General features: G+C 51.4%; 7 protein-coding genes across 7 annotated transcripts; 5 read left to right on the forward strand and 2 right to left on the reverse strand.

The window, feature by feature from the left end:
• Window positions 1–413: 413 nt before the first annotated feature.
• HO133_002545 (uncharacterized protein) lies at window positions 414–3,666 on the forward strand (the record flags this gene model as incomplete). Its single annotated transcript, XM_037293471.1, has 4 exons — window positions 414–1,680; window positions 2,081–2,231; window positions 3,061–3,201; window positions 3,276–3,666. The coding sequence occupies 4 exons, from the start codon at window positions 414–416 to the stop codon at window positions 3,664–3,666; spliced, it is 1,950 nt and encodes a 649-aa protein (XP_037150300.1).
• A 331-nt stretch (window positions 3,667–3,997) lies between these two features.
• Window positions 3,998–7,231, forward strand: HO133_002546 (uncharacterized protein; the record flags this gene model as incomplete). The annotated part of the gene is made up of 4 exons (XM_037293472.1): window positions 3,998–4,195; window positions 4,243–5,637; window positions 5,685–5,952; window positions 6,003–7,231. The coding sequence occupies 4 exons, from the start codon at window positions 3,998–4,000 to the stop codon at window positions 7,229–7,231; spliced, it is 3,090 nt and encodes a 1,029-aa protein (XP_037150301.1).
• Window positions 7,232–7,415: 184 nt separating this feature from the next.
• Window positions 7,416–8,000, reverse strand: HO133_002547 (uncharacterized protein; the record flags this gene model as incomplete). Its single annotated transcript, XM_037293473.1, is given in 2 exon segments — window positions 7,416–7,775; window positions 7,791–8,000. 2 exon segments carry the CDS (start codon window positions 7,998–8,000, stop codon window positions 7,416–7,418), a joined length of 570 nt encoding a protein of 189 aa, XP_037150302.1.
• Window positions 8,001–8,730: 730 nt separating this feature from the next.
• On the forward strand, window positions 8,731–10,322 carry HO133_002548 (uncharacterized protein; the record flags this gene model as incomplete). Its single annotated transcript, XM_037293474.1, has 3 exons — window positions 8,731–8,871; window positions 9,562–9,807; window positions 9,858–10,322. 3 exons carry the CDS (start codon window positions 8,731–8,733, stop codon window positions 10,320–10,322), a joined length of 852 nt encoding a protein of 283 aa, XP_037150303.1.
• A 1,960-nt stretch (window positions 10,323–12,282) lies between these two features.
• On the reverse strand, window positions 12,283–13,092 carry HO133_002549 (uncharacterized protein; the record flags this gene model as incomplete). Its single annotated transcript, XM_037293475.1, has 2 exons — window positions 12,283–12,757; window positions 12,824–13,092. The coding sequence occupies 2 exons, from the start codon at window positions 13,090–13,092 to the stop codon at window positions 12,283–12,285; spliced, it is 744 nt and encodes a 247-aa protein (XP_037150304.1).
• A 2,636-nt stretch (window positions 13,093–15,728) lies between these two features.
• Window positions 15,729–18,221, forward strand: HO133_002550 (uncharacterized protein; the record flags this gene model as incomplete). Its single annotated transcript, XM_037293476.1, has 1 exon — window positions 15,729–18,221. One exon carries the CDS (start codon window positions 15,729–15,731, stop codon window positions 18,219–18,221), a length of 2,493 nt encoding a protein of 830 aa, XP_037150305.1.
• Window positions 18,222–20,618: 2,397 nt separating this feature from the next.
• On the forward strand, window positions 20,619–21,587 carry HO133_002551 (uncharacterized protein; the record flags this gene model as incomplete). Its single annotated transcript, XM_037293477.1, has 2 exons — window positions 20,619–21,534; window positions 21,583–21,587. 2 exons carry the CDS (start codon window positions 20,619–20,621, stop codon window positions 21,585–21,587), a joined length of 921 nt encoding a protein of 306 aa, XP_037150306.1.
• Window positions 21,588–21,711: the final 124 nt, after the last annotated feature.

The following is a 21,711-nucleotide window of genomic DNA, read 5'->3' on the forward strand; positions in this document are numbered from 1 at the left end:
GATTAGCAGTATATGTCCGTTAGTGTGAAGCAATGTAGATGTTTCGAGAGTCCACCGGCCGGCAACAGACAACTCCCTCGATCTCCCCTCTGTTCTTTGAATGGAAGGTTTCCCGAATTGCGCTACTCGGCACGGGCCGCGTAGCTCCATGAACGAAATATCACCATCCTGACTACTGCTTTTTCTTCTTCTTCAAAAAATATATACATAAAAGTGGTGTCTTCTGGAGCTGCAAGAAGTGGTTCGCATTGGAGTTTTGCTGTCATGGAGGGCGCTAGCCTCGGCTCGATGGCAATGGAGCTAAGGTATTTAGCTCCCACAACAAATTTTTCACGATGTCAACCTTTGAGTCTCACTGACAGCAACAGCACTTCTACTCGCAAGGCACGCATTTTCGCTCTGGCGCGATCATCATGGATCCCAATCAGCGTCCCAAGCGACCCGCACCAGACCCACACTTCGAGCGGCTACATGGCCCTCCCTTGAGCTACGCGCGGTCGATTCAGTCAATCCTGCAAACCTACGATCCACAGCCTGCCCCCACCATCATGGATTTTCCTGCCGAGGCAAGCGGATTCTCTCATCCTACAGTGCCAAATGTTGTCGACTTCACCAAAGGGAAGGCACCTGCTAGAGACATGCCTCCTCCACCAACCCCGGGCTTGCTGAGCGATTTTCAGACCCCCTGTGAGGGTACTTGCTCCGTTACCAATTGTGAATCTGGATGCAATCCCTCGGTAGTTGGCTCTGGGACGTGTTCGTTGTCGCAGTGTAACAATTCAGATCAATGCACAAGCGAAGAGTGTTGCAGAGAACCAGCGTGCTTGGACCATGAATCCGTACCGACAACTCGACGTGAGTCCATCGACTTTAGCGCAGAGGATCAATATGCTTCTTCGTCTCAGCATCAGTTTGCCAGCAGTAGCGCGGTATTCCCAGCCTATGACAATCTACCGGGCTTCGACAATACCAATCACGACCCAATGCAGTGCCATTGGCTGCTTCCCGATCAAGAGTGCGACATCACAGCGCCAACCAAGGATGCTCTCAGCCAACATGTCTTCCACGACCACATCCAGCCTGAGACGAGCCTCGCGTGCGGGTGGTCTGACTGTGACGAGCAAATAGACGCGCAACAGCTTACAACCCATCTGTGGAACAGCCACCATCCCGAACAGCACGTCCCTGATTCCTACGTTTGCCTATGGGATGGCTGTATGGAGATGTTCTCGGATGCTGAGCAACTGGAGACGCACATGGAAGTCGCGCATACCCAAATGGAGAGCATTGATTGCCGTTGGGGAGGATGCGGCACAATCACCACAAACTCTGCTGAACTGCAGAGTCATGTTAACAGGGAGCATCTCCATCTCCACATCCAACCGGCTTTCTCTTCGTCGAACCTGGAAATGGGCCCATCGGACCGTCGTACTTCCCTACCATCCAAGCACCCCCTCTACTGGTCACAAGAGAACGACGATCTGCTTATGCGCGTACGTGCTCAAAACCTTACTTTCAAGCAAATAGCTTCGCAGTATTTCCCAGACAAGTCCGCCCAGGCCTGCCAAGTACACTATGCGGTACTATGGAATCGGCAACAGCAATCCGTTCCGCAGTCCACGGAGCAGTCCACTCCGTTGTTGTCCTATTCACCCCTGCCACCTTCTTCATACGCCACCAGTCCGTACGAGCCTCACCATCCTTTGGTCGATCCTCCCTTGATGCAGACGTCTACGGCTCTTCTTTCGAAACATTCCACCCAGCTGGTTTTGGACCATCCTCCAACCCAAGGAAATCATGAGTGTATGTGGATCACAGATGATGCAACCGAATCACTCTGTGGAGCTCGTTTCGAAAATCCGAATGAACTACAAGCTCACGTCGAATCATTCCACTATCCTTTGTCTGACGATCGCAGGCGCAGGCCCGCCTCTCATTGGGTTTGTAAATGGATGGGGTGCGCACGGAAGGGCGAAACACGCGGAACTAGAGATAAGCTGAAGAAGCACATCTACACTCACACAGGGTGTAAGTCGACTTCCATCATTTGAGAATCTTCGAAATAGCTCATACTTCACAGACTATTCGTTCTCTTGCCGGCACTGTGGGAAGAGATTCCGGGATAACACCAAACTTGCTGATCACGAACGCACCCATACGAAGGAGAAACCTCACAAGTGCGATGTGTGTGAGATGGCCTTTGCTAGCCGAGATGGACTGGGTAAGCTCAAGTATGCCTTTGAACTGCTACCCTACTGATCAATGCCTGCAGCAACTCATAATCGTATTCACACCGGGGAGAAACCTCTGGAGTGTGGAAAGTGTTCTTACACCTGCTCGGACTCGTCCAACATGACGAAGCACCGCAAATGTAAGTGCCGTCCTTTTTCTCACCGCAGCCGCCATATTGACAGGCGATGCAGCCCACGAGCCTCCTCTATATTCTTGCCCAACCTGCGGGAAGCAGTTCTGCCGAGCCGACTCGAGGGATCGTCACATGCGTTTACACGAGAAGGCAACTGCAGGACGTAAGCGCGTACACGGTGAGGTTGTTTAGGACCGAAGCACTTGATGGACTTGATGCATCACAATGAGGCTCGATCACGATTGCGATGAATTGATGTCTAGCATTTTCATGAGGATATACCCCTGCCTGGCGTGATTTTTACACTGTACAATAGCTACCCTCTGTGGCATATTCACTCGAGCCCATGAACATGGAAAAGACATAGCTGATCACCTTCGTCCATTATATGTGACTCCGTTACCTCTATCGTGTGCCGAGAACGCTATAGTACAACTTAGTCCACAAATCGTTGATATTTTCCGGTCTATTGGGCAAGACAGAACCTCTAGGCTTGGCTGAGCCAACCACGGAGCTTATGGGCAATCTCCGGGTATGTTGCCCCCCCACCAAAGGCATCCCACCAAAACCGCATAGGACTGCCAAAAGTCGTCTGTTAACTACCATCACACAAACTCATTTCAGCATGTTCAAGAAAGAGCAAGTCCAAGATTCCTTCAAAGGATGAGCATATCTTAGCTAACATTACATACCAGCATCTCCGCAGGCGCAAAGTCCAAAGTCAAATCCTCCGTCCAGCGTGCCATCAGAACCAAAGTCTGCGAAACATACCCTCTTCTCGCGCCTCATATCGACGAGATAATACCCAAAAAGTCACAGCTAGATCTACTAAAGCTGTAAAATCCCCCAAGTCCGTACGACAAGACCTTTTCATGCGTTGCGACTGCTGACCATGGGGTTTTCATTGCAGGCCTGATAGAGTCTCCCTTTACGCCCTCGACTCCACCCCCCTCTTCTGGCAACACATGGACGACCCCTTGATCCCCCACCTTCGAGTCGTGCACCAATTTCCTCAATGTTTTAACCGCATAGGCATCGACAGAGGAGCAATTCGTTTCGTATTATCAGGCGCAACACTCATGGCGCCCGGACTGACGAGTACTGGAGGGAAATTACCTGATAAGGAGGGGGAGTTGAAGGACGGGGATGTGGCAGTCATAGAGGCAGAGGGGAAAGAGGAGGCGTGTTTAGTGGGGCAGTTGAGAATGGGGACGGAGGAGATAAGGGACAAGAAGAAGGGGGTTGTCATGGATACCGGACACTTTTTGGGGGATGGGTTGTGGAAGATTAGCATTGATTGACGAAATCATGGCTAGGCATGCTGTTATGGTGCACGATGAGCCCTGAGTGGGAGAGATAATGGTCATCTCGTGGGAATGTCCATGAGTTCTGAGGCCGCTCTTGAGGTGCTTAAGGCTTGGCCTGGGGAGGGGCTGTCAGAGTGAAGAAGTGCAATTGGAGAACTTCCAAGTACTGTAAATACCGATCTTAGAAGTACAAAGAAAAGATATCAGAGATCTATGCCTTGAACACATTGTAACATTTAGCGTCTGCAAAGTTAGGGTTACGGCCGACAGGGATAGCACTCGATGTTTCCCGACTCGAGCTCCTCAACTTTCCTTGACTCAAGCGATGTATTGGCCATTAGGTGCACCCAGAGTATATGCAGCGACTAGACGGAAAAAGAAACTTCCAGCCCCAGAGCACGAAGAAGAGGACAGCGAAGTTGTCAGAGAGAAGGCTACTAACATCCTGGGTCTGCGAGTGGCCCGTAATGGGCATGTCTTGGTCACGATTACAGAGACCACCTTGACCGTCTGGCAGACATCGGTACGTAGACCCCGCCGGAGTATTGACTGATTCTGACTGATCAATAGCCAGTAGTAGTGCTAGCCTCCGTAACACGCTCCATCCAATCCCTCAGCAATTACGGCCACAACGTGGGCGTTCTTCTCCGACCGGACTCTTCAGTAGCTGTCGTACAGACATCCAACAGCTTTCTCGTTACTTACTCAATCATCCCCGATCCGACCGCTCGAGTATACCAACAAATCCGCGATAATGGACACGGCCGAAGACAGAGCAACGCGGACCGCTTGGCCGTGGAAGAGGAGAGAAGAGGTTTTCCGGAGGTGAACATTCGGTTTCGCATGGTCATCAAGGTTGACGCTGGGCTCAAGAAGGTTCTTGCGCTTGATGATGAGTTGGTGGTGGCTACGGAGAGACCGCCGGCTGTGCAGTGTATTCGATGGGCGCCAGATGATGCGGGGAAACAGACGAGCACAGAGCTGCTGAGCCGGATGAGCTGGATTCAGAAAAAGTCGTGCGTGACTGATATGGTCTATGATAGGGCTATGAGCCTTGCAGTCTGGATTACAAGCGAAGGTCATGCCTACGCTGTACAAAGACTGCCTCCGCAGCCAAAAGAGTCGGAGGGGCCGAAAAGGCTCTTCCGTGGCTACGGCTTTCATACGCCAGAACGAGAGGAGGACATGGCAACCAGAGCGGCAATAAATGCGAGGTTCTCTTTGTTAGCTGTAGGCTGTGGCAACGCTGAAATACACGTTTATACGGCAAGAGACTATGTTGGCAGCATTCCACTATCGCACAAGCTGGAACAGCCGGCGTCTATAGTCTCTACCGGACAGATCAGTACGCTAAGCTACTCCCCGGATGGCTACTGTCTATTTGCTGGGTACGAGAAAGGCTGGGCGATCTGGAGTGTTTATGGCAAACTCCAAGGAAGCAGCTTCATGGCTGACCGCAAGATATCAGAAAACAATGGAGAAGGTTGGCTGCAGGGCGTACATGAAGCAGCCTGGCTCAGCGCTGGCTCAGAAATATTGCTTACAGGCCAGAACGATGACCGATTGTTCCTCCTTGAGATGGCAAAGAGTGCCGTGACTGGATGCTTCTGTGCAGCCAATGTGTCTCGCACAGTGTTATTGACCAGCTCAGGGCTCATGGTATACCGAGGATACGATCTACCCGTGCTCACAACAATCTCAGCCGATGCATCTTTGTGGCATCATGTGCAGATCCCCTCAACATATCTAGCGAACCAACGCCCGATACGGTCCGCTGTGATCTCTTCCGATGGCAGATACGTGGCGGTTGCTGGTAGACGCGGACTCGCACATTACAGTGTCACTAGCGGGCGATGGAAAACTTTCGATGATATGCAGGCTGAAAACACCTTTGTGGTTCGAGGCGGTATGTGCTGGTATCAACATATCCTGGTTGCTGCTGTGGAGACCGATGAGCATCACGAGGTTAGTCGAGAATGCTTTACGCCTGACTAGAGCTAATAACGCGATAGCTACGTCTATACTCACGAGAACGTGGTTTAGACGACTCCTCTCTTCTCTACTTCGAACAGCTTCCTTCACCGGTCGTTTGCATCGCACTTACAGGGTCAGACTCGCTTCTCGTGTATACTTATCAAAACATACTCTACCACTTCGTAATCAACGCCTCTTCCGAGGCTGTGACCCTTGTTCAGGTAGGGCAGATTGCCTTGAATGGCATCGTACGAGCACCTGCGCGAGTCAGGGCTGTCAGCTGGATACTTCCCGACCACCAATTGCGTAAGTCTCGTATATCTTTGGTTCCATGGTGTGGAACTGATCAATCCTAGGGGAGGGTGACCCATCGCAAGATGTTGCTCACGCGTCCGTGATCTTCCTCGTTGATGCTAAGCTTGTGCTACTGCAGTCCTCCACGAATGTTGGCGGCGACTTGAAGTACGACATGCGTGTCATTGCTAATAACGTGGAATACTTCGACCTCATGAGAGACCAAACACCGTTGCTGGAATCGCCCAGTCGCTCGCTGCCACCATCGCCAGCTGCTGAGGGAGCACTTGACGCATTTTACACAGATCGCGGGCTTAGGGACTCGCTCTGGTACTTTGACGGTAACGACATACAGTGCTGGATGGACGTCGAGGATCTCATCGAAGCAGCATCTACATCCAACGACAGGGAGTTACCACCTAGCGTCTCCATATCTGCAGATTTCTACCCTACTTCCATCGTCCTCAAAAAAGGCATCCTACTAGGCATAGATGCCGACCTAGTGCAACGGCGCGACGTGCAATTCGCCTTCTTCCGCTTCTCCATCCGGACGCAATTGTTCCTCCCACAAATTATCCAGCGCCACATCGCCCACTTCGACACGTCAGCTGCCTCAAATCTCGCCCACCGATATCAGGCGCTCCCTTACTTTTCACATGCCCTCGAGATTCTTCTTCATACTGTTCTGGACGACGAAGTCGATAAACCACCAGATCCTGAACATGCTCAGCTACCTGCTGTTCTCTCATTCTTATCTTCTTTTCCTGACTACCTCGATATACTCGTTCAATGCACCCGCAAAACAGAGGTTCGATCATGGCGAACCCTCTTCTCGCACCTGCCACCCCCACAGGAGCTTTTCGAAGCATCGTTGCAGAAAGGCATGCTCAAAACGGCAGGTGGATATCTGCTCGTGCTGCATACTTTCGAAGAGATGGAAACTAGCTCTGGGTCGTGCGTCCGACTCTTACAGCAAGCCAAAGAAGCTGGAGACTGGGACTTGTGCAAGGAACTCGCCAGGTTCTTAATGGCGTTGGATGAGAGTGGGGATACTCTGAGAGCAGCATTAGAGCGGATGGATCTAAATCCAACGGCCACTGAGAATGACAGCGTGAAATTGAAGACGCCTCGGCCAAATACGGCCATGAAGCGGTATTCGACGCAGAGGCAGACCAATGGTAGGCCGAGTCCTGTGAGTAATGGGGACAAAAGCTCAGCGGGCTTGGGCCTGGGAATTGAGACAGGGCAAGATGGAGATAGTGAGGATTACTTTTCACCACGGAGAGCATAGCGTGGGCATTTGCTTAGTGATTCGGCAATTATAGGTGTCTCTCGGCCCCTTCTGCTACCATTATCCCTCACAACCCTACCGCCAACGCTTGGCAATGCTTAGCAAAGCTTGTGCACGACGACAAATGCCTTGATAAACTCCACCCATTAATTCATCCTCATAACCTCATAAAATGACCCGTCGATTATAAATCTCCATCGTGCCCACCATCCAGCTCTTTGACTTTGTCCACTCGATGCCTTCCCCTCTGCACAACCAAGCCAATCTTCTCCAACCTCTTCCAAACCCTCTCAACCACATCCCTCACCCCAAACACCCCCCCATCACCCTCCACACCCTCAACCCCAAACACCCCCCCATCACCCTCCACACCCTCAACCCCATCCTCCAGCCCCAACACCAACCCCTCCCCCCCCCTCACGTCGCCAATCTCGCGCCCCCGTCCCCCATCCACCTCATCCCCACCGTCCCAAATCCCAACCGGTATCCACATCCCCTTCTCCCCCGTGATACCGCTCAGATCCCTCCTCCTCCCGTTTCGGACCTGCGCTTCCGGGACGGCGGTGGCGGCGGCGCCGGCGAGCAGTGCGGTGGTGTGCATCGGTTTTTGCGCCTTCCATGCCTCGAGGCGCTGTTGGCGGGCTTCGGGGGAGCGGGGGTCGAGGACGATTTGGCGTTGTGGGCGGAGAGGGTCTGGGAGGGTGAGGGCGGTGGGTGCGAGGGCGAGGAGGAGGATGAGGAGGGTTTGGGGAAGGTGGGAGAGGTGCATGGTTGGTTGCTTGGTTGCTTGCTGCGATGGGTTGGATTGATTTGGTCGAGGGTACTTCGGCGGAGATGGTGGGCTTGCTGTCGAGGCGGTCGAGTGGGCAGGCGTGTGGGGATTTGGGAGACGACGGGTTGTGGAGGACAGCGATTAAGCCACTTGGGAGTGATCGAACGTGGTCGATTCTTGAGGCAGGATGCGATGTTAAATGAAGAGCGGCTGAAACCAACAGTGTGGCCCGTCTTATGAAACTCTGGTTCCCGCAGGCTGTACTACCTGTGTCGTAAATAATATTTGATGCTGTTCAGCCGTAAAAGTCAAATCGAGGAGGCTTGGGTAAAAGACTGTAGCTTTGGACAAGTATGCTGTTGTTGTACATGCTCGCCCGCAGTAGCGTACGAGGTGGAGCCTCCACAACGAGGAGATGGAAACGCCATTTTCGTCGAAGTGGGGTGCGTTCCAGATTCGCTGTTGGCTGCTGCACACCTGAAGCCAGGGAGAAAGGACGGCCAATCGAAGCGACATGTGCCGCCGTGGGAGTAGTGATATCCGACACTGCTCGGCCGATAGGCCTTTCGTCGTAGTAAAACTCAGCCTTATCGATATCCTGCTCGCCAAGGCTTCCTTGCGCCCACTCGGCTCGCTCCCGGTACTTTAAGCAGGTTCTAGGCTCGCCGCATCAACAACTTGACCTGTCACCACCACTTCATGCAAACAGACGGAATGAGCCCCTTTAATGGTTTACTATGCTGATGAAGAGCATCCGAGGAAGAGGCTGAAGCTTTGGGATAAGAGCGCAGCGAATTTGGTTCCGGGCAGCATGGAGGATTTCAACAGTGAGACGGATAGTGATTATACGAGTTACTGGAGAGATTGGGTGAGTTGACAAGTTTCTTTCGGCTTTTTTAGAGATCCATTCCCGTTTTTGATGCCATGCTCTGTCTTTGATCTACGTAAAAGGCCTTACTAGGCCTCTGTGGCTCCTGCTGGACTGCTCTCCACATCGCGATCGTGGATACCGAAAGCGATTTGGGGATTTCTGGAGCAAAGCTTCAAGAGGGCAGATACATTACGGGCTAGCCCCATGTCTTCAGGGGCGCTCCTTCCTTGCCTTGTTGGAAAGCCAAGTAGCAGAATGGACGAATGATCTTCTTGACAATCATTTGCACAACATTTCCTCAGCGTTGCATTCATGGGTTACCTCGAGAGGATTGATGAGGGCGACGGTCCATTGGATTTTGTGCGTGATAGTTTTATCCACATTCATGCTTGGTTGTCAGAGAAGAAGGTGGATGCTGATGAAGCGGAGCTCCTGGCGGATATGACTCGGAAGGTTGACTGGAGCGACTACGTGGAAAAGAAAGGTTTCGTCCGGCTGATGGAATACTTCTCTGGGCGAGATTCGATATCTGAGGACCTTACATGGGCTGGTGTCGTAGGTCTCGATTGGACTTGGCCGTATCATAGCTCCTGGCTTTTTTCTCATGTCGAGCTCCATGTTTTTGCTCCAGTGTTATTGATTCAAACACCAACAGAGGCGTACACTTGCTGACAGGTCTATGTGCAGTTCATCTCATCTCGAGGCAATGAATACTTCTGCGAGATCGACGAAGATTATCTCACAGACCGCTTCAACCTTACTGGGCTCAACACGGATGTGCAGTATTATCAATACGCTCTGGACCTCGTCACTGACGTCTTTGACCTGGATTGTGACGACGATATGAGAGAGCAGATCGAGAAATCTGCAAGGCACCTGTACGGCTTAGTCCATGCACGATACATCACGACTACGAGGGGGCTTGCGAAGATGGTAGGCCAGAACGCTCGTCCGGGACCCATCATTCATGCTGACCTCTATAGCTCGAGAAGTACAAGAAAGGCGACTTTGGCAAATGCCCCCGAGTCATGTGCAACGCACACCCTCTTCTCCCTACCGGCATGGCAGATCTCGCTCATGTCCAGTCCGTCAAGCTTTATTGCGGCAAATGCGAAGACCTATACAACCCCAAATCATCTCGCCATGCCAATATAGACGGTGCTTACTTTGGTACATCATTCCAGAATATCCTATTCCAGGTCTACCCTGCTCTAATCCCAGAGAAGACCATTGAGAGGTACCAGCCTAGGATCTTTGGTTTCAAAGTGCATGCAGCTGCTGCGCTGGAGAGATGGCAGTCAGGAAAGAGGGAAGAGATGCAAGAAAGGCTGAAGGATGTCGGGATGGAGAAATGCTTCAAGGAAGATGTGGAGCTCGAGGATGATATGGAAGAAGACGAGGAGGAGGTTGCGGGCTTGGATGGAGCTGATGACGTGCTTGCTGAGTAGAGGCAGGATTCGAGGCCTTTAGATATGGTTTTGATGCATGGCTTATGGCGTAGGACGGTAGATACCAGCGAATTTAAGGGTACATGATTGGCTCGCACATCTTGAGAAAAGATTAGCCAGCAAAAGAGCTCACAGTGTGCCAAGCCGTCTCAGCCCTACTGAAATATATCTTAGTGCGGTATGTAAAACCACCGCACAAGTCTCCAAGTCTCTGCAAGCTCGGCAAACCTCTACATCCATGTCACTCACCCTAACGACCTCGCTGTTCGCGGTACAGCTTGGACTTAGGATGCGTGGCATCTGCAGAGGCTCATCCCACGTCTCGGGCTGATCGTTTATTGTTAGTCACCTCCCAGCAAATGCAATCCTGCCCCCAGTGCCCCCAAAATGATGAGCTTTTTACGAACAATCCAAATCCTATAGCATCATGCAGGAGTACTATACTCTAGAATTACTCTGACCCTTACTTTATACTGCGTCTTGGTGTCTAGTTGCGATCTAGAAGACACCTTGCTGACCCTTCACAGAATAGTGATATGCTCCAACTCGATATCGAGTTCGAGATTCCCAACAGCCAAGACCATCAGTGAAGACATTTTCGATCTTTCATGCAGGCGAACAATATCCATGCACCCGAATATCAAGCAGACCGAGCCTGATTGTGATGGGATGGCGGACCTGATCGGGCTTCAAGTCCACCAGCAGTACTCCTTCGATGCTGTCTAGGTGTTAGACGGTTTCCCTGCGCGCGTCGGACATTATCAAAGGTACAGGACCTTTACTCCTGCATTGATCAATCTCCTCTAGATGATGACCATATGACACGGAAAGGCATTCCTCAATCCGAACAATTAATGTCGATTCTGTCTCTACAAAGTTTCAGCCTTGTCTGACCCCCAATCTTTCACCCACTTGTTACATGCTCAATTTTTTGGGTGATCAAGGCTAATGTGGTGTCATTGCGTCAGGTATGATCCGCTTTGCTGTCCTCCGTTTGCGGCTACATACCATTCCTTTACATGAAGAACTTTGAACGAACGGGCGGACAGATTGCGTACTCGTCTGCTGGCACCAATCTGTGCTGGAGCGTACAAACTTCAGCCGGTGTCAGGAAGATGATGTACTTGTTGAGAACTCGTCAGCTGAGCCATTACACATCCCGTTATCTTTCCGGTCGACCGCTTTGCTTGGAGACCATACTGACAGCTTCTTAAGTAGGTGATTGGCCTGCTATCTCTTTCCAAGCATGCAATTTGTCTCTTGAAATGATGAACACTATTCACACTGTTTGAGCCGGGAAACGCCTTGTAACGAGGGCACCTTTCGGTGATGAACGTACAAACACTGAAAATTCTGATTTAATGAGGTATGTTACGAGACCCATCCACTCGTCTTCAGAAGTATGGCTGACAAGGTGCTAAGCCTGATTCACAGATGATGATTGCGATCCCACTGAATTGCTATTCTCTTCATTTGATAGATCTTTGGCTGACTCTTGGTTGGCTACGAAGTGTAGGCGCAGATAACAAGATTCAGCTGACCACCTCGTACGTACTCAGATCAGTGGCCTTCCTTCTCTTCCATTACATACTACCTGATGAATCCAAATATTCGCTGTGTTCTTTCCGAGACACGTCATTGAAGAAACATATATTTCACCTTGGAGAACTGATACCTACATCCCAAAACATAATCGCTTACGCATGATTCTCCCTCTGTGCAGAAGCTGATGGATTGCAGGTTGTTAATTGCGAGAAACAGACGTTCTTGCAGCTGCCGAGAAGCAAAAAGCCTTTCCATATTGTGGCGGTGTGCGTTAGAGATTGTGCAGGAGCAAAATCAGTCAATCGTGTCCATTTCGGCGTCTCTATAGCCATAGCTAGCGAATCATGACCATGCTTCTCCCACATGCTTCAGCGCTTGATGCATGCGTCTATTGAGATATAACACACAAATCTTGCTACCGCCAGCCCCCAACCCTCCCCTCATCCCACCGCTCCCTCGCCTCCTTCCTCCTCCAAACCTTCACCCTCCCCTCCCTATACCCCCTCAAAAACTCCCCCACCTCCCTCTCCCCCACCTCCCCCTCCCCATCCAACCAGCTCCCCTCCAACCCCTCACACCACTCCTCCCCCTCCCTCTCCCCCTCCCTCAGCCGCTGATACAGCACCTTGGCACTCCACGGCGCCAACTCCCGATCCATAAGCGCCTGCTTCTCCCGCCACTGCCGCTCCAGCGCGTGCAGACGCAGCAACTGCGACTGCGTCCGCTGGCGCAGGGCGAGCAGGTGCGCGCGCTGCGCCGTGAGGTGTCGGGCGAGGTTTTGCGTCTGCTGCAGGTGCGGGGGCAGGGGGGACGGGGTGAGGGATGGGTGCAGGAGGGAGAGGGAGCGGAGGAGGGGTTCGTTTTGCAGGGCTGCGTGGAGGGTTTGGGATCTGGATCGGTTCAGGCAGGGTTAGGAGACGGTTTTTGGGGATGGGGATGGGGATGGGGTGGCGTACGGTTTGTCGAGGAGGATGTCTGGCAGCCAGTGCTCGGATGGATTCGGCGGGGGAGGGTTGGTTGGTTGGGAGGATTGCGGGGGGGGTGCTGGGGTGGTGGTGGTGTGGGAGGGTGTTTGGGGGGGACGGGGTGGACCGGTCGTTGTGGGGGTGTAGGATGGTGTGTATGAGGGCGTCGGGGGTATGGATTGAGGGGGTTTGGGCGGGGGGGGTGGGGCGGAGGATGGGTTGGTGTAGCTGGAGAGGGGGGTCAGGGCTGAGGATGCCATGGTTGGACTTCAATGGGTATACGGGTGGGTGAGCTCTGATCTGGTTGCCTTATCGATAAATTACGAGGTATCTTTAAATTACACTAGTGCCGTTGATAGGGAGATTTGCTGTGGCACCGTTGCATTCCATGTTTTCTTTGCAGGCTCTGCATCAGGGTGAGTTGTCACGAAGATCGCTTGTGTTGTATTGGATCCACTTTGTAAGAGTGTCCGTGCTCGATCCGTCAGCTACCAAGCGATTCCTCGTTCTTGTCCGTTTCATGCTCAACCCCAGTATTCAAGCAAGGCAATAGGGCGTAGACCGCCTTGGCCAGTACCATTCTCTACTTTATGGCATGCTATCTTACGTCGTCTAAAAGCTTGAGACTCTGCTGCCCAAGTTGCGTCGTCTCTACTTTGAGACTTAGTGCTGTTGGGTTCACTAGCACCACTTATCATGGTGGTCATCCGGAATGATTTATACGCACAGACTCCATCCATCGTTTGTTTCATATGCATGAAAATCCGAGGCTGAAGACCACGCGCATCGGGTCTTACCCAATCACCGTCATGCCAATGATGACCAACTTACCTACATCAAAATGTTGGAGGTGTCCAGAAATGGGTGGCAAAGACACCAAGGATGGCATGCTTACGCTTCGCCGAAAGCTTGAAGAGTCCACGTGCTTCATCCTTTGATGGACTAGCTGGTCAAAAGCGGTGGCGACTTCCTCTTACGGCCCAGATTGCATGCAAACGTTTATATCTATATAATGGAGGGTAGCATTTTCAGATACTGTGCCGCCGAACGATGCCATCATCATAATTGACATCCGAGGTCCGTTTGAACAGAGCTGATTTCGTTTGTCTTCTGATGTCAAAAGTGCGTGTCAAAATGTCCGACATGCTGAAGGCTTTGGAGAACAAACCATGTGGCCTCAGGCGCATATTACCCCAGAGCTTGGCAACGACCAGGTTGTAAAGCTGTAAGCGCTTGAATCGCGACCCCAAAGCTTCAAAGCAGCGTCATGTTTCCGAAAATCCCGACATCGGGTCCTGTCGACTTGAGACAGGCTAAGTATGCAGGTGCCACGCCATTGCAAGGACAACCCCTGAAGAAAAGATGGCGCCACCCGAGGCGCTCAAATCGCAAGTCGACATCGTTCTTCCGCCAGATGGGATCTTGCTCCCAGCAGGCCGTAGAAACATTACTGGTCCTTCTAGACGGTTTCCATATTCGAAATCCCGTCCAATAGTGTTTCAATAAACACTTATGAGACTGCGGATAGTACTCAACACATGCCAGGCACGAACAGCGCCTGTAGTAATGGTCCAACGGTCAAAATGAGAATCTGCGCTTGCGGGCGCCATGAGCTATCTATGGAGATGATACTTTCGAGATCGTCTTCGCCCGAGAAAGTCTCTCTTGTTGGCCGTATTTTGACTGTCGGCGATGTCCAACATGAACGCTGAGAGCCTGACTCCTTCCGAGTAAAAAGGAGCAAAATCGTCGCGAGAGACGAAAAAGGACCGATGATATGGTTGCATGTTGATTAGTGATTACTATCCTTATTGTACTTATGTATATATAGCATTTGGCAAGTCATGGCGATAAGTTCTTGCCCAGACTACGCCCATGCCTCCCAACTTGTCACACGTGGCGCAGAGGTCAAGCAAGGCCATAAATAGCAGAGCATATTCCGCGAAATGCCAGCGATGATGCATGATAATTTCAAAATCTAGGTATTATTGCTTGCACACGATCATTAGAGATCGTCAGTTGGTCATAACGGTCGCATGTTTCAATGTTTGACTTGCATTTTGGCGTACCAAGGGTTGGGACTTGGAATGGTTGATCCCTCGTGGCTGTTGATCCTTCCCGCCTTTGAAAGGTCTCCCCTTTTAACCACGCAATTAGGGGCCACAATATTGTCCAATAATGATGTGTTTTCGTAGTGTTTCTATCCCAATCATAATGTAGTCAGCACGCCATCAAACCCTCGAATCCATCATCCGCCTCTCGCTTGCTCCTCTCTCTCAGGGCATCCGCACTGCATCGCTACGGGCCGGCAGCCATTTGGAACATTACCTGAATGATGGATTTTTCTTACATGCACAGAATGCAACCTGCCAGTATGACAATCCCTCATAATGCAACCAGTTGATTCAGCATACGCCATACTGAGCCTTGCTGAGCCCTACTGTGGAGGAATCGGCACGAGTTTCTGCGCTTGGCATCCTTGCATTGGTCGCTACCGAGGTGTTTCATCTTTGGTCGCTCTTTCCGCCTTGCCTTGCGGAACCTCAACATCTCCACATCACCATCTCCTCCCACAACACCTCCCTTTCGACACTCTCCTGTTCTAAGACACATACATGACATCACAGAATCCCATGATATACGGAGGCTGATGCGCATCGGGGAGAAAGGCTGGCAAGGGCAAAAAGGTTGGAGGAGCGAGGAAAGGAAGGGGCTTGCGAGACTGTACAGGCGACCCAGGGACAAACATTACGCCATTCAATAATCGACATGATACGATAGTTGTTTTCCATCGTGAACATACTCAATTCGCCACTGGCAAGCGCCTGGTTGCTCTCGCCATCGCCTTAACCCATTCTTTGGTCCTGTGCAACCTGGGCGGGAATAACCCACAACAATGGTCGTTCCAGCGCCACCGGTACCATTGAACGACCATTGCTCCATAATATACAATGGCGTTCTCTACACATACCAAGCAAACGCTTTCCAATCGCTGGCTCTCCAAGATGGCGCAACCTGGACACAATTACCCATGGGCGTACCCACGAATGGCTCCACCTGCGTTGAAGGCACTTACAACAATGACAACTCGCTTATTGTTGTAGGCGGTTCCACTTCGACTTCAAACTATCAAGGCATACAATCCTTTTCATTCTCTACCAAGACATGGACATCCCAGTCCCCTCTGGACGCCGTCGCTGCGAATCGAGTGGACCATGGCACTGCATACCTACAACAATCCTCATCGATCCTCATGTACGCTGGTACTCAGAACAATGACTATGGGCCTTCATCACAAACTTTCCTCATCCAAACAACATCACCTTACAACGTTCAAGCCTTCAACTCTATTGCGCCACCAGTCATCTCACCGCTAGTGCTACCGTTTAATACTACACATGCATTGATGCTGGGAGGGGATCCGACGAACACGAAACTCTTCACGTTTGGCCCTGTCGAAGGGTGGCAGCAGCTGGATGTCAGCTTGCAGAATCCTTTGAGGGATTCATCCATGGTACAGGCTACGATATTAGACGGAAGCGATGGGAGCAAAGTACTGGAAATCTTCGATTTTAGCACATCGCCAAATCAGATCTCAACGCTTCTTCTACAAAACGCGACGAACACGCCACCATCTACTAAGAGGTCATACTCAAGATCCGCACACCACCCTGCGAAACGACGGAAACGGGATACGACATTAGCCGATAGACCAGCCTACAATAATACTCTTGCACCCCAGCAGACTCGAACAGGGTACTCACTTGCGGAGGATCCAAAGTCTGGCCTGATCGTTGCATCAGGTGGAAACAGCCAAGATCCATTGGCGATATTTAATCAAACAGGAAACCAATGGGTTGATCCCAACCAGTTCTTTGGTGATGAACCAGCCCCGAGTTCAACGTCATCTACTCCTACCACAGCTGCGACAGGCACTAGTGCAAGCGGTACAGCTTCACCAAGCCAACAAGCAGCCAACACGAATGTACGGAACAAGTCCCTGACTATTCTTGGGGCCGTTCTAGGCGGCGTGTTTGGGCTTGCCGCTCTTCTAGTAATCCTTCTACTTCTCTTACGGTACTGTCGGAGGAGAAGAGGCAAGAAGCGTGAGCAACAAGCAAACAGCTACGCACTCGAGGATAAAGCAGAGATGGACTTTCGTGATGTCGGAGCACCCTTTATGAAAGAGGCCGGAGGCAGCTTTGTTGAACCCGATCACAGGAGGAATAAGTCTGACAAATTGGGGGCTAGCGCCAACACCAATGTCAAAGCTCAAGAGCGAGGAGGCGCTGCTTCTTCCCAATCGAAACGTGCACTACTTCATCACCAAGGTGACAGTGCTGGGAGTGCGCATTCGTTTTGGAGTCGTAGATCTCCAGAAAAGTCGCCGCCTACGATATCTGCACCCATCATGGGCCCTCCAATTGAGGAAACTCTGAGGACATCTCCGGATCCGAGGACCGACCCTCGAACAGACACGGGCTGGAGCAGGTATTTCATCAACAATAACTCCAAGGATCTCAATTCTATGCCGCTGGGGCATGACCAAGAAACAAGGCCGCAAACCTATTTCTCGGGTGAGGGTGAATCGGAATACGATTCATCCAACCCCCACGAGTCGGCTGAAGTCCAACCTCTTAATATTCGCGCTTCTCAAAATCCTTCGCTTTACCCGCCGGACTCTCGCGTCCTGTCTCCCACCGGTTTCCCTCACCCAGTTCAAGGGGTCCCTATCACGCACGGTACCAGACCGGACCCAAGAGATGAACCATCCCCGCCTTCGACCCTCGTCTCTGACATCGACGAAGAAGATGAATACGCAAGTCACTCTCACAGTGATGGACAGGAATCTTGGGATCCAGTAGCTTCCGCAGGCGAGCGAGGAAGTTCCTGGACAGAAGATCGACCGATCAGCGACTATGCCGACAGCAGGATGAACGCGGATAGTAGAGTCCCCGTCGATAGCAGGGTCAACAGCAGGATTTATCCACATCCTGGCGAGCGGGTGCGAATACCAAACTTCCCGACCGTGCCCAATAGCCAGGGACCGTCAGGGGTGAACACTCCCACATCACCCGTTGATGATCCGAATAGAGGTCTGAGAAACGTTGCGTCTCGCGACTTTGCTCGGACAGCAAGTGGGAGACGGATTCCTCATAATGCCGCCGTGGCTAGTTACAGTGCGACTCAGGTGAGGGAGCGTGCAGTGCCTGAAGAAAGTACCAGCAGGCAGCCGGAGTATGGCGCAGCTCAAGTGCGGACGTTTCCCCGAAAGAAGGAGGAACTGGGGCCCAGAGGACGAGGAGGCAGGGAGACAGAGGACATGAGCTGGCTGAACTTGGGCACGAGTGCCGAGCAGAGCAACAATCACCTTCGTTTTGCGAGTTAATGAGCATCAACAGCACGCATTTGAAGGGGATGACAGTGGGGGCATGGGACCAAGGCGTTATCGGAGCACCATCGGCGAATACCAAATCAACACAAGAAAAGGGGAAGGATTTTAGAGCATTCAATTCTTACGATCATTAATCACACTGTACAATGTACCAACACCAATACCGACGACGCAGGTAACGCTTAATCAGCATGCTGGTCTACTATTATCCATGAGGGTTTTGTCTTCTGGGAGGCATGCGGAAAAGTGGGAGGATGAAAGGGGTTGGACTAGCTGAGGCTGTTGGATGGGATGGATGATGCATGGCTGATGATGGAGATGAGAGGGAAGGAAAGGAGATGTATCCTAGCTGCATGCATGCGTATGAAGAAGGAATCAAAGTCTTGACATCTACGTCGCTTGCCCATGACGATCCCAAATCCAGCATCAGCTGCAAGCAGTAAGCTCAAGAGTGCTTGCTAGCAGTCGCAGGTGATTGCATAGCAAGGTACTGTACACTTTGTTGGCAATGTTTGCGTTGAATTTCCCTCATGGCCAAGGTATCCTGCGCTAACCGCTTACAGCAAGCCTCAGCCCTATCAACCTCACGCTCTGGAGACTCTTCTTTTTCTCTGACCGGCGAGATCTCCAAACGCTGGACGCGCTTCTTGATGTACCATCCGGTGGGATTCTAGATGTGATAACGCCATCGCGTCGGTGCCGTCTATCTGCCGGTACGCTCTTGCGGGTCTGTTCCGTCGGTGCGAAGGAGGTTCGTCTTCGAGCTTTCCCGTTGACATTCAAGGGCGTCGGCGCGAGAAGTCGTGTGGGAATGTTGTCCTGGATGGATCAGATGCATAGGCGTCTGCTCTTGGTTTTCTGGGTGGTCGGTTTCGATCAGATTGTGGGGGGAGGTGTTCGACGTGACTGCTGCCTCGTTGAGATTTAAGAAAATCCTCCACGCGTCCACTTCCTCCCAAATACCTCCTCACTGTCTCGTCTCCAGCTGGGTGTACAGAGGCTCAAGGCTGCAACTCCTTGACGCCATGCTCCGCTGTTATAGAACGGTCCCTGAAGCGTGGATTCCGTTGAAGTCTCTGTTCATCTCCTTCAAGAATTCTTGACTAATCATCGAACACGATGCGTGGCACTAGCCATCGTCTTCGCGGCGTCCGCTATGCTTGTGATGTTGCCGCTCTAGGGCGGCATTGGGCTGTGGATCTGGCTATGCCTCGGCAGTAAGTACTCTGGTGAAGCGCGTTGCAGAGCATATGGATGGAGATAGGAAGCTTGGAGTAGGGTATGACGGGGTGGCACTGAGCTTGGAAGAGGGGGATGGCAGCGTCTATTTTCGGGTGAGTCTGAAGCAGATTAACCGAGCTGTTTGGTAACGGAGCTTCAGATGATGCATCTTATGCTGTCCAGGAGATAAAGGGAAATGTAGCGCCGCTTTTATTTATTCTATCTTTCTTCTACTCCAAACGGTCACAAGCCTCAGTTGTCTCATCATCAGTAGAAGCTGCGACCCTGCAAGAGCAAGGAATACCGTTTGCAGACATGAAGTATTTCCAACACTGAGATATGAAGCGAAGGGCGGTAAGGTCATCAACATCTATCTCTATGGCAAGTCTAATGTATAAATTCAGGATCGAAGGCTTTGCCTATCGTTGGTCCTAGGAAAGAACCCAAGCCCTCGACGTTGATCTCCTGATCTCAGCTTGAGAAATGAGACCAAGATCCTGCAGGGACTCGGACTGACTTTGTGTAGGGTTTGAAAGCGTTTTGTAGTAGTGCAAGCGGTGGTGGAAGGGTCTCAACCATAGGGCAGATCAACGAGAGGTATCATCCACTATCTGGCTCTTTCTGAAGTATTAGTGACTGCTGCAAGTGGCTTTTCCCACTTTGAGCTTTTTGATACCCCTTTTCTACCATTTCAAATAATGAAGCATAGTACTTGTTTTCTTACCGCATGCGCACTATGGTGTCTTGATCGCGGAGAAATTCGCCAAGGGAGACTTGCGCGAGGGTTGCTAATGTTTCGTGTGGTACGAGAACTGTCCCCCTCATCTGCATTCACCGTTCGATTCCATTGGGTTGCAATCTCCGTCCATAGACGCCCTTCGGTCCCCGGACCGCTCAACTTCGGTCCTCGTGACTGTGAAGGCAATCTTACACCGCCTCTCATGTCCCATGATTTCCTTCCGTTTCGCCTTCGTCTTTTCCCACACACACACGAAACGTCTCCTTCACTTCTACTTGTTTCCCCCACTTTTAAGGCAGGGAATCAAAGTGTTGACACTTCAAGGAGGTCCGAAGAGAATGAAGTGAGTATTAACGTCACAATACACTCACCCTATTGGATCCTCATTATCGCTGACCATGAATTCAAACACCCTAACAGAACAGACCTAAATGGCCTCTTCCTCCAAAAGTGTGCCATCTCTGCCGAGTTACGGGTCGGAAGGGTCGAGCAACGACGTTTTCCCCCCCAAGGAAGAGCAAGCTGCACTCCCTGAGGCAGATGAACCCGCACTCCCTACCATCACCGCCATTCGCATCCCAGCCGACGGCACCCTACCCTGCTTGATCACCCTCCAACTTGTCAAGGCAACCTCAAACTACCACTATAGTCTCTACGACTCCAACCTGTTGCGCCACTCAAATGCCGATGACATGCGGGACATCAATCGTCACTCCTGTAAGTTTTTCAATCCAATGGTCGATGATGCCCAGATCGACCTCGATAAATTGTACGACTCGAGAGACAGTTTGTACGAGAAAGCGACCTGGAGCCTGGAAGAACTTGAAAATCATCCCGGTCTACATGCCCACTCATATGTCAAAGGCACTGACAAGTTTCTTGACGTCCCACTCGCCGAGAAAACAGAAGAACCTCATTTGACCTTCACACACGCCAGTCTACGCCTTCAGCCAAATGTCGTCGATCCATTCTGGGGATCTGGAGAAGCCTGGAATCACCGTGCCTTCCAACGACTGTACGCCGTCCCCCGCGAGTATGCCGACCTGGAGATGATGACCGGCGAATACCACATCGTGTACACTCAAACACTAGGAATGGGCTTACATCCTAACAAATGGGCAAGAGATCGTGTATTTGGTGACGCTTTCGTGTTGAAGATGGCGAGTGGGAAGAATGACGAGGGCGATTGGTATTATGAGAACATGCCACAGAAAATTCTGCACTGCTCGTTGGGAAATCAGTGTTTGGAGACGCTGAGGAGTGTGAGACCGATTGCTTGGAAGTTTATGGTGGGTGAGAGAGGCGGTGGGCCACCTGGGGTGATCTCGCCTGGTACAGGGCTGAGAGGTATGGTCACCGGAGTCTATGTTACATGAGTCTCTGACTGTTTCACAGACTGAGGGGTTATGTTTGGAGGCTTAGTGTTTCAAGCGTGTTAGAAGCGCTGGCGGGCTACCCTTTCCATTATACGAAGCTGGTACTTCCTGATTAATATTGACTTTATACAACAGACAAATCTCTTCC

This window comes from Letharia lupina, assembly GCF_014066315.1.
Source record: "Letharia lupina isolate WasteWater1 chromosome Unknown contig_15, whole genome shotgun sequence".
Taxonomy (NCBI): domain Eukaryota; kingdom Fungi; phylum Ascomycota; class Lecanoromycetes; order Lecanorales; family Parmeliaceae; genus Letharia; species Letharia lupina.